Here is a 12,269-nt window from a genome sequence, read left to right on the forward strand (position 1 = left end):
TGTAAAAGGAGTGTATAAAAGCAATGAGAAAATAACGGCTTAGCTACCAACCATATTGGCTGTTGTGCTTTGTCCGGCTCGCATGAAAACCCCAACAAATGGTGACCCCGACGGGATCCCTTCTGAAAAGGCGAGGGTTCTAGCCGCGGCAGGAGGCACCGGCTTTTTGGCTCCTGGGCGTCCGAGAGTGACGCAAGTGTGCACAGGTGAGCGGCTTTAAGTAGCAATGGGTACCACTGTATCAGCTGAAGAGAAAACCGTGCATGAATTTTTACTTCGTATCATAGAGAGACAGGGCGAGAAAGTAACTGCAGAATCCTTGTCTCATCTGCTGAAATGGGGACAGAGGAGAGGGTTTCTGAAGAGGCCAAACCATGCTTTTGATGGACAAGTGTGAGAGCGATTGGGACAGGATCTTTGGGACTCCGTTGCCCATGGGAATAAGGAGGCTGTGTCCCTTAGCCAGACCTGGCGCAAGGTTAAGAAAGCTATAGCGGCCCTTGTAGCTGAGGCGGAGGTGCAAGCGACGGTTTCTGAAGATGTTCCGCCCCAAACCTAAGGATGATCCCCCACAGGTTCTTCCTGTGGGGGCTCGAGACTTTTTCGGTACCACCAAGACCGTGATTCCTGTGGTTCCCTCCTTGCCCGTCCCGGCGCCAGACCCAAGTACTGTTCTGCTCCCACCAGATGATGTGCCTATGGATGCCACCGAGTATGTCGACCGTTCTTGGGTTAGAGATATGCCTACATATGACCCCCACCCTGTCGTTTCAGATATGCTTCAGTGGGATCCGGGGCAGTCAGTGCCCTTTGCAAATACTTCTCCCGCTGTTGTTCCCCAACATGCCTCCCAGCCTGCCTCTCCGGATTTTACTAAATTGACTGAATCCGACGCGTTTCTGCAAGAGATGCGCCGGCAAGGCCAGCAGCTGACTGACATGCTTCGGCAGTTGGCCCTTATGGCAGGCGATCTGCCTCCTGGCCCTTCTCAGGTGGCGAAAGCATTAGGGACTCGGGGTGGTTCGCCCCCACCCCCGGTCTACTCCTCTGATGAGGAGAAGGAATCCCCTGAGTTCCCGGGGCAGAAGCGGGGAAAGGGCCCCCCAAATCCGGCGCGACGCTGGCACGGGGTGATAAAGGATGCGATTATCGAGGGGGAGTTTTTCCCTTCGGCGTACCCAGTAGTGCTTGAGTCACCCGTGCTTTACCCTGCAAAATACGTGTTCCACCGATGTTACCTTATATAGTCACTCGGAATATTTGGCTTTGATGAATGCCGTTGCAGGCATTCCTGGCTTTTCAACTTATTACACGGTACAAACCTTGAATGCATTAGCTTGTTTTGCTATTAAAGCGCTTAATGCTACATCACAGGCAATTGCTCTTTTAAGTATGGAACAGCAGGAATCGAGAGATGCCATTTTAGATAATTGAGCAGCGATTGATTTTCTATTGCTTAAGCATCATATGGGATGTGAATCTTTTAAACATATGTGTTGTTTTAATCTTACGGATAATAGCCGATCCATTGAGGAGCGCCTGGATGAATTGACTTCTCTCACTGAGCACATCCGTCAAGATACCGGGTTTGCAGGATTTTGGGACTGGCTTACAGGGTGGTTGCCTTCTTTGGGGTGGCTTCGGCAATTATTTGGAATTATAGTTTTTGTATGTATTGGTCTTATTTGCCTTTGTTGCTGCCTGCAATGTCTCCCCTCCTTGTTTGATATATTCCATAAAATGCATCGCTCCGCCCCCGTTAGGTCACCCCTGTTAATGAACGAGAATTGGATGGAACTACGCAAGTGACCGGTGGTCCGTGTATCATGTGGTAAAAAGGGGGGAGATGTGGGAACACGGTGTATCTGTGAGCTAGTTAAGAATATTTATGAGCTAGTCAAGGCCGCGGTGAACCTTTAATGAGCTTTGAGAAAGAGTTACAGGCTGGAACGTGATCCAGGCAAACTGGCAACACCAGACTTTGTTGACAACAGATAGCGGACAGCTGTGCTCCAATCAAGAGGAAGGACGCACGTGCATGGCCCGTGCTGAGGCTGCTCGACCAACGAGATGTCTCCGCGCCGGGTGATGGACTTTGGAGGGGGTTGAAAATATTATGTAAAAGGAGTGTATAAAAGCAATGAGAAAACAACAGATAAACAGCTTAGCTACCAACCATATTGGCTGTTGTGCTTTGTCCGGCTCGCATGAAAACCCCAACACTGCTGAATTTAGCAGTCCTAACCAGTCACAGTCCTCTGGTGATTTCAGGAAACCTGCAGGGAATGGACCATTGTGTTCAGCAGCACAAAGTTTCTTTTCTTTCTCTGACCTCATGGGGGTGCTCTCATCTCCTCTCTCAAATTACAGTAGGCATTATCTCAGTGAAATTTCCTGTGTATGCAACTCTCTTGCTCCTTCTGTCTCAGGGTTGCTCAGAGTATGCGTGTAAGACACAGGAGAGAAAAATCCTGGAGAAGGGCTAGCTCCAATTTCAGTGAGTGAGGATGGATGTTTACCACAGTCATTCAATGGACAGTGTATGGAAGGGCTGGGTGCTGCCAATCGCTCTCTACTTGGCTTTCTACCAAGGTAAAGTCAGGTTGGTTTTTCTCTCCCCAAAAAGGAGAGGAAAGGAAAACCTAATTTGCTATCCACTTTTTGTATTCACCCTCTTTTTGTTTGATCAGAAGTCAAAAGAATTTCAGCTTAGGTAGATATGTGTTATTTACTTTCTCACCTTCTTCCCTGCGTTAAGGTTCAAGGGAGATTTCTCAAAGACTCTTAAGGAAGGGGCTCTCTTCTGGGGATGGCTAAAGAGTGCTGTTTGTGTGGGAGTAAGAAGAGGACCTGCTGTATTTTTTAAATTCTACTTTCCTGAAATTATTGTCCTCCTTTTTCCTTCACTTTGAACTAATTTGTGCGTTAGAACAAAGCCAAGTCATAAACGAAACAGCAGCACTGGTCCCATAAAGGGATATCGAGAATGTGCAGAGATGCAAGGCTAGATTATTTTCTATTTGCTGCTTAACCCCAGCTCTTTTGGAGGTGTAAGCACAGCACATTTGCCCTGGGTTCTAGGTGGATAGAGTCTCTCATTATTAACAGAGTGGCAGATAGAGGCAGTTTGTTTGAGTTCAAAGAAGACTATCTTTGTAGTCTATAGAGATGCTCAAGACTGCGCATGCGTTTGTGTGCACACATTATAAAGCTGTCACTTCTGCCTGCTTCTCTGGGCATACAGGACACCAACCAGGATGGACTTTGCATTGATCTATTAACTGGGTGCTCCCCAGTTTTCAGAAACTGAGCTGTCGAGAGATCACTCTCGGGCTCTGAAGTTTTCTTTTCTCCAAGTGTCTTGAATATTTCCAGATAAGTTGGTTACCAGCCAAGCTGCCAGCCTTCAGCTGGTACTTTGGTGCCCTCAGCTGGCCTCGAATCAGGGTCACTTATCTCATGCGTGATGTCTCACGGCCTTTGCTGAATACAGAGAAGAGTTTTGTAATTGGGGCTTCTGATGGTCGGCAAATAAAAGTTGCTCAGTGAAAATTAAAGACAGAACAGGTTAACAAATGAAGGGCTACAGACTGAAAGTGGGAAGGAGTGGGGTTCTATAATGATGCCTGAAACTGTGGGGAAATGATTTGTGGGACATGATGCTCTGATCCTAATACACGCTCCCTGCTCTGTTGCTGCCAATGTAACCTAAGGAAAAATCCATCCTGACACCAAATCCGGCAATCAGCTTAACACTGGGCAGCCACAAGTGTTTGTTTAATATAAAGAAGAAAAAAACCTCATGTGTGTCGTCCCCCCCCCCCCGGCACACACACCTCATCTCCCATTTCTTGGTTACTGGCTAGCAGATTTACTGATGGCTGTGGTGTGTGAAGGGAGAAATCTGCCACAAAATAGGTCTTTTTAGTCAGACAATAATGGCTAAGAACAACTCCTATGGTTTAGGATGATAAATAACTGTTATTGTTGTTTCTGCATGCCACACACCAAAGCCCCCTTGCATCCCTCTCATTCCCCTCTGTAAACTCCCTGTGCTACCCTCCCATCCCCCTCTATTTCAAGGGCTCTCTGCACTGCCACCCCTTCTCTTATGCTAGGGACCCTGTGTGTCCCCCAATTCTCCTCTCCCTGCCATACCAGGGTCCCCAATTTTCCTTCCAGGAACTCTGTGTGTATTCTTTCCCCCCATCCCCTTATTTCTTTTCTTTCTTTCTGGGAGATAAGTCATTCAGAGAGTCAACATTTTAAAACTGTATTGGAAAGAAGGGCAGAGCTGAGATGGGGTACTTTTATGCTGGGAGATGTTAAAAGTTGCCATCAGCTGGTTCTTTGAACTACAGACAAACTGAGAAATGACACTGAGTTGAGTGCAAGACTTCGCTTTGCTCAGCCAAAAATGCCAAAATCCAGAAACTTCATGCAGCTGGCTGGAAATTGATCAGATACTGGCACACATCAGTAAATACACGATCAGGCCATGCTTTTTAGCTCCAAACTATGCCAGTCAGACCAGTGGAGTGCTGGGATGTGGATGGGAGTGTAACACAGAACATGCAGGAGACTGGGATTCAGGAATAGAGTTGGCAGATGTCAGAAAGGTCAGGAACACAATCTCTAGCCAACTTTCTAATTGCACAAAACTGAACACCCTTGCCCCTCCCCTCTGCCCCACTCCTTTCCTGATGCCCTACTCCCTCCATCGCTTGCTCCCCCAACCCTCACTCACTTTCACTGGGCTGGGGCAGGGGGTTTTGGTATGGGAGGGGGTGAGGGCTCCAGCAGAGGGTGCGGGCTCTAGGGTGGGGCAGAAATTAGGGATTCAGGAGGGGGCTCCACATTGGGGCAGGGGGTTGTGGTGTGGGAGGGGATGCAGGCTCCGGCTGGGAGTGTGGGCTCTGGGATGGGGCCAAGGGGTTTAGAGTATGGGAGGCGACTCTGGGCTGAGGCAGGGGTTGGGGAGCAGGAGAGAGTACAGGGTGTGGGAGAAAACTTGAGTGCGAGGAGGATTACGACCTGGAGCACAGGGTTGGGGTGTGGGTGCGAGGTCTAGGAGGGGGTTTGGGTGTGGGTGGGTGTTCTGACCTGGGGCAGGGGGTTCAGGGTGCGGGCTCCTGCTGGGCGGCGCTTATCTCAGCCAACTCCCGATTGGTGGCACAGCAGGGCTAAGGCAGGTTCCCTGCCTGCCCTGGCTCCCGGAAGCAGCCAGCATGTCCGGCCCCTTGGCTGGAGGCTCTGCGCGGTACGCTCTGCCCATGGCCCACCCCCACAGCTTCCATTGGCAGCATTTCCTGGTGCTAGGGGTGGGGGCAGCATGCGGCACTTCCCTGATTGCCCCTGCGCCTAGGGGCTGGACATGCCGGCTGCTTCCAGGGAGCTATGCAGGGCCAGGGCAGGCAGGGAGCCTGTCTTAGCCCTGCTGTGCGGACGATCGGATTTTAAATGGCCCAGTCAGTGGTGCTGACCGGAGCAGCCGGCGTCTCTTTTCGACCAAGCGTTCCGGTCGAAAACTGGATGCCTGGCAACCCTAATGCTGCAGGCAGAGGAATCTCTATAGATGAAATAAAACAGTTTTGACTGGGCAAAGATAAAAGAATTTGCCGGAGCCAGCCAAGAATGGTGTGGAAAGCTCCATGCTCACTCCAACTCAGCCAATATTGCTCCTGATCTGAAGCAGCCAAAAGCTAGTTCAGTCTTCAGGACCTGCACTCTCCAACACTCATGTCAAAGCACTTCAGTCCTGGCCTGCAGTTTCATTTGCTGACTCATTTCAACCAATGGGACTGAAGCATGTAAATAACCTGGAAGGAGTGCTTAATGACAGACTGAGTTACCATTGAGGTCACAATGCAGCACCAAATGGGCACTGTGTGGAAATCAGACTTTTTCCGTGTTCCGGTTTCCTCATTGTCACCAAAAATCAATGGGCTTCTCCCCCAGTGACACCTAGAATGTTCCCTGACATTTTGGAATTAATTGGACTTTTCCTTTAAAAGTTTTCTCATTACAGACAGACAAATGCCACTGAGTTGAGTCTTAGACCTCACTTTGCTCAGCCAATAAGCTGAGCAGTCTGTACAGTGCCCAGCACGCTAGGGACCTGTTTCTGACTGGGGAATCTGGGTGTTAATATAGTACCAGTAATAATTTACCCTGGTGAAAGAGGGATGGTTGCCCTTGTGGAAATTGCCAATTGCACCTTCCTCTGAACACATTTACATGGATAGTTAAGCAATCAAACAAAGATTTTCAAAGTTCAACAGAAATTAAAACTAGTCCTTGATTCCAACATAACATTTCTTACTTGTACCTCTAAGGCAGTGGTTCTCAACCTAATTACTATTGTGGGCTGCATATGTAGCTCTCTGTGTGTTATGTGGGCCACATCCATACAATATATATATACTATCTGTATGGCCCTGAGGATGTCACACGGGCCACAACTATGTGGTGATTGGGCCGCAGGTTGAGACCTACTGCTCTAAGGCAACCTTTCTGCTGTTCACACTCTGGGCATGGCCTTTCAGAGCACAGACATCCTATCTTGGGCTCAGGTGCTTGGGAGGCTCCTGCAAACACTGTTCTTTCAAAGGTGTGTCATGCCAACAGTCAGACCTCCTGCAATCCAGGATTAGTACTGCCCTGCCAGGCATTCAGGCATGCTGCACAGAACAGATTAGTGGAAGGGCAGGTTGCAGAGCATTGGTTAGGACAGGAATGAACCTGGAGTGTCCATCGCTCTGTGGATGAGAATAGGGGGAACAGAGAGAGACTACCCAACTGATGGTACCCTGTGCTACTAAAGGGGGTGAAGATAGCACAACACAAGGGGCAAAGAGTGGGAGGGTCTCCAGGGTAGTGAAGCTCTGCTTATAGTGTCTTGTGTAGATTAAAATGCACTTTACTGTGCACCTGATCCAAAACTCACTGAAATCAAGGAGACTATTTCAAATGTCTTCAGTGGGTTTTAGATTAAGCTCTAAGTGAGGGATTCACTTTTGGAGCTAAACATCAGGTCGCGTTTAAAGTAATGCTAATTCAAGTTTATTATTATTTGTCTTTGGTAATGCTCATGATGGGCTAGATGTTTTTCAGACAGATGAGAAGAGACAGTCTCTGTCCTGAGGGGATGCCAGTCTAAGGGCTTGTTTATAGAGCCCTGCAAATCTGCAGATATCTGTGGGCCATATTTGCAGATCATATGTGGATACAAATTTTGTATCTGTGCAGGGCTTTACTTGTTTATACAAACAGTGCACAGCAAGCTCAGCTGAAAATCTACCCTGACCCAGCCTGCCACATAGTAAGTGAGTGCCCTTGTGGACTCTGCTGCCATGCACTAAAACTTCCATAGTGCACTTTATTTGACTCGTGTTTCAAAGTGGGATAGATTAAAGCACATGACAGAACTTTTACTGTGTGGCAGCAGAATTCCCAAAGGCAGTCAGTGCACGGTATGCTAGAACAAGGCAGATTTACACCCTAGCTTGCTGTGCCTTAATTTCATACAGACAAGCCATAAGAACAGACAGAGCTTAGAGGAGGGGCCAAGATGGCCAGGGATGCAACCCTATGCTTCGGGTGTCCTTAAACCTCCAATTGCCAGAAGCTGGGACTGGACGACAAGGGATGGATCACTCAAAATTGGCCTGTTCTGTTCCTTCTCTCTGAAGCATCTAGCACTGGCCACTGTCAGAGACAGAATACTGGGCTCAGTGAACCATTGGTCTGACCCAGCCGGGCCGTTCTTATGTTCTAATGGAAAAGGGATCTCTGTCTAGAGCCAAGCAAATAACATATTTTTTTGGTTTGCTGGCAATTTAAAAATGTCCAAAAAAATTTCAGGGTGGACAGAAAATGAAATGAATTGAAAAGTTTTAAAAATGTAATTCAGATGAAATGGAACATTTTGTTTGCTTGAAATGAAATATTTTGTTTCAGTTTAGAGCATTTTTAAATGTTTGACATTTAAAAAAATAAAACTACTCAAAATTTTGAAAGAAAAGCTAGTGTCAAACCAAAAAATTATAGGTTTCAAAAATTTCAAAACAAGACATTTAAATTTTGGGGGATCTTTTTTAGGGCTTTTTACTTGAATAATTTGGTAAAGCCAACACAAAATTCACAAAACATTTTCATGTAACTGAATCTGCACTTTTTGCTGAAAAAATAGGGTTGGTCACAAAATTTTGCCCATCTCTCTTTCTGTCACACAAAGTCAATTAGGATTCCACCTAGAGCTCACACAATTTTCTTTGTGAAACCCCAAAAGAAGCAACACATGATTTCTAAATATGTCTTCACAGACTTGAACATCAGGTCACATTTGCTATGGCTCATAAACCTTTCAGCAGGCAAAGTATGGGCAGCATTGTGAGCGAAGATAACACTTCAGGTAGAAACAATGAGAAAGTGAGTGGTTTCACATGTAGTTTCAGCAGAGTTTCATTTTGAATTTTTTCTTGGAACCCGAAACAAAGCAAAACTAAAAGACGAGGCCACCAGAGAGACAGCCCATGGAAAATTCTATGATAGGTCACAGAGAGCATCTTTGTGGATTTGGTGTATTTCCATTGAAGAATTTAAACAGGATTCTAAGTTTTGGTTGCAGGGTTTCTTCTGAAAGTAAATTGATGCAGTGACGGAATGCATGGGTAAGGTTCTATAGGAGTGGTGAGTGAGGTTCTGTGGCCTGCAATGTGCAGGAGGTCAGACTAGGTGATCATGTTGACCTCTTCTGGGCTTAAAGCTTATGAATCAATAGACAGATTGAAAGAATAGATCTAAAGTGACCATCTGCATTGTGAAAATGACTAATAGTTGACAATGGTGTCAACAATGGTTTCTCCCTAGCCCTTCCAACCAATTTTGAAAACCGTTTGGCTGCTAGTGTAGGTGGGTTAAACCTATCAACACAATCTCACTTGCTGTAATGATTTGATCCAATCTACACTGGCAGCTGATCTGTATTCAACACAATTGAGAGGAGGCCAGGAGAGGCACTGTCAATACAAGATGCTTTTCCAAATGTAGATGTGTCCTAACAGAAGTATGAACTCCCCACATTTATCTCACCAGGGTGAAAACTCTGAAGCCCAGTGATACAAATTAAGACAGTCTTGCAACATTCATGAAAATGTACAGCCTGGGTACAAAATCTACCTACCTACCCTTACTGTCACGATCAGGAGGGGCATAAAAGTTTCCCCTCTCCCACTAACAGCAGAGAGAGAGCACCCCTCCTTCCCCTGGTGAGGCAAAGCACTGCTTCCTCATGGTTCCCCCTCCTCCTTGGCTGGTGGGCTAAGGGATCTCGATCCTCTTGTTAAAATCTACTTCAACCACTGGTCATGGAGAAGATGATAATGATGATGATGTTTTACTCAATTGTTACAAAACTAAATAAATAAAATATTGTATTTACCTGCCCTGGGAAAGTGAGTGAGCAGAATGTTGCTATGCCGATACTGGGAGAGAAGGGAATAGCAAAAAACAAGGGGGATTGAAAAGGGAAGAGCTTTGGAAGATCTCTTAGAGGGCATAGAAATTCTCAGATAAATGAGGGGAGGAGCTTTTATTTGTTTAAACAAAATTCTAGATGAAATTTTATTTTAAGAGATTCAATGGTGATGCAAAGTTAATTAAGTGACCTTAGGGTTTTCCTCTGCATTTTGCTTATTGTCTTAAAAACATCCTGAAAATTTAGACCTCAATGGTGACGAGAAATCATGCCTTCCTTGATGTCCCCAGGATGCTTGCATCCAGGACCGGCTCTAGGCACCAGCAAAGCAAGCACATGCTTGGGGTGGCACAATTCCAGGTGCGGCATTCCGGCCATTTTTTTTTTTTTTGCTTGGACAGTTGTGCTCTCGGAGCTTGAGGCGGCAAATTTTTTGCTTTGGGAGGCAAAAAACCTAGAGCCAGCCCTGCTTGCATCATTCTCTGTTGCACGGGCTCACCACAGATTGCAGAAACATGGAACTAGATTTCACAACCAATGCCACAAAGCTGTGTGTTGGTTGGGCTGAGGCAAAACTATTCGGACCGAAATGCTGGAGGTGAGGTGGGATGCACTGAGACACTCGTCTCTTCCAGCTGTAGGCCAGATGCTCCTGAATACCCCCAACCAGCTACCAGAGACACCAGCAGCCTCACTGTATTCCCAGGGCTAGATAGGCTCAATGTATGACCTGCATCCCTCCCTATGAGAACAAGGGCTACTGTGAATTCTAGGCAGCAGCTCTGTCAGCTGTGCAGAAGGACCCCCACATTACTGTCTAAACTAGCAGGATATTTCTCTCAGCTAGACACTACTTGGTTACTACCCTACAAGCTGTTTTTTCCAGATTTGTATTGGGTTACTATGGTGCTAGTTATCTGCTAAGAGAAGGGCTCCCTGAGGGCATACAAAAGCAAAGGTCATTTTGTGCCCTTACTTCTAAAACTAGGTCTGAATAGGGGTAAGTGAAAGCCACAGATCCGCCTCGCTATGTTTGTGTCAGATCTACCACCTGCGCTGATTCCAGTGGGAAAGTCCTGATTAGGATGGGGCAGCACAACACTTTGTCAGTCAGGCCCTCTGTGCCATCAAAACCTCCTGAAATCGCCGAGAGGCCAATGCCATGTCAAGATATCACAACATGATTTGGTACCACATGATACTTTAATTAGGAAAAACTAGAACAATATAAAATTAACATGGCACACATTAGATGGATTAAAAACTAGCTAACTGATAGGTCTCAAAATGTAATTGCAAACGGAGAATTCTCATTGAGCAGGTGTGTTTCCAGAGGGGTTTGCAGGATTGATTCTTGACCCTACACTATTCAATTTTTTATCAATGACCTGGAAGAAAACATAAAACCATCACTGATAAGGTTTGCAGATGACACAAAAATTGGAGAGATGTAAATAATGAAAAGGATAGGTCACTGACTCAGAGCAATCTGGATTGCTTGGTAAACTGGGCGCAAGCCAACAATGTGTGTTTTAATATGACTAAATGTAAATGTATACATCTACTAACAAAGAATGCAGGCCATACTTACAGGATAGGGGATTCTATCCTGGGAAGTAGTGACTCTGAAAATGATTTGTGTGTGGGATAATCAGATAAACAAGAGATCCCAGTTTTATTTTGTGCCCCAAAGAACTAATGCAATCCTTGGATTCACAAACAGGGGAATCTCGAGTAGGGATAGAGAGGTTATTTTAGCTCTAAATTTGACACTGGTGCAACTGCTGTGGGAATACTGTGTTCAGTTCTGGTGCTCACAGTTAAAGGAGAATGTTGATAAACTGGAGAGGGTTCAAAGAAGAGCCACAAGAATGATTAAATGATTAGAAGATTAGTGATGGACTCAAAGAGCTCAATATATTTAATTTAACAAACAGAAGGTTAAGGGGTAACTTGATTAAAGACTATAAGAATCTACATGAGGAAACCTATTTAACTATGGGCTCTTCAGTCGAGCAGAAAAAGGTATAACAAGATCCAAAGGCTGGAAGTTGAAGCTAGACAAATTCAGACTGGAAATAAGGCATACATTTTTAATGGTGAGAGTAATTAACTTTTGAAACAATTTACCAAGGGTTGTGGTGGATTCTACATCACTGACAATTTTTAAATCAAGATTGAATGTTTTTCTAAAATATATGTTCTAGGAATTATTTTGGAGAAGTTAAATGGCCTGTGTTATACAGGAGGTCAGACTAGATGATTACAATAGTCTTTTCTGGCCTTGGAATCTATGAAATCTATGTCAAGACAATTTAGTTCAGAAGGAGGATGTTTGATAAGTGGCAGGCCACCAAGGTGGGACTAGTTTCTATTTGTAGATTTTTCTATTCATTCAGTCAACAAGCACAGTTGAAAAACAGTAAAATGATTTATCAAAAAAAGATGAAATTTCCAAGTTATTTCCATTTGTTTTAAAGTTAAAAATGGACTAATTTTCCATTTTGTAAAAACTGTGCATGATTTTATTTATTGGCATTTTAATCAAAATCTTTACAGATTTGTTTACCAAAACCCCAGTTTTCAGTGAGAAAACAAAGTTTTTAGTAAACAAAACATTTAAAAATTTTAATTTAAAAAATTGATTTAAAACATTGAGAAAATGGAACATTTTATAATATTGAAAAACTTTTTTGTGAAAAATTAATTTTAGAAAAGACAATTTTCAATAAAAAACCTTTTTGTACGAAAAAATTTGAGTAGTGGCTCCCTTGGTGTCTTTTCACTGTCT

At 44.9% G+C, this 12,269-nt stretch overlaps 2 protein-coding genes across 13 annotated transcripts in view; one reads left to right on the forward strand and one right to left on the reverse strand.

The window, feature by feature from the left end:
- Window positions 1-12,269, reverse strand: part of CDH23 (cadherin related 23) — a 555,581-nt gene that overhangs the window by 55,847 nt on the left and 487,465 nt on the right. The window contains exon 1 of one of the 8 annotated variants that reach the window (XM_043519493.1): window positions 6,323-6,388. The exons of the other annotated variants lie outside the window; for them this stretch is intronic. Coding sequence (XP_043375428.1) covers window positions 6,323-6,373 — 51 coding nt within the window. The 5' untranslated portion in view covers window positions 6,374-6,388. Of the gene's footprint in view, window positions 1-6,322; window positions 6,389-12,269 lie in introns of those variants that run through there. 8 annotated transcript variants of the gene reach the window in all.
- Window positions 2,379-12,269, forward strand: part of VSIR (V-set immunoregulatory receptor) — a 70,871-nt gene continuing 60,980 nt past the window's right edge. For 2 of the 5 annotated variants that reach the window (XM_043519507.1, XM_043519508.1), the window contains exon 1: window positions 2,379-2,592. In XM_043519507.1, the coding sequence (XP_043375442.1) occupies window positions 2,508-2,592 (85 nt within the window). In that variant the 5' untranslated portion in view covers window positions 2,379-2,507. The remainder of the gene's footprint in view (window positions 2,593-12,269) is intronic. The other 3 variants (XM_043519509.1, XM_043519510.1, XM_038408395.2) reach the window with 3 other exon arrangements.

The sequence above is a fragment of the Dermochelys coriacea genome, chromosome 7, assembly GCF_009764565.3.
Source record: "Dermochelys coriacea isolate rDerCor1 chromosome 7, rDerCor1.pri.v4, whole genome shotgun sequence".
NCBI lineage: Eukaryota > Metazoa > Chordata > Testudines > Dermochelyidae > Dermochelys > Dermochelys coriacea.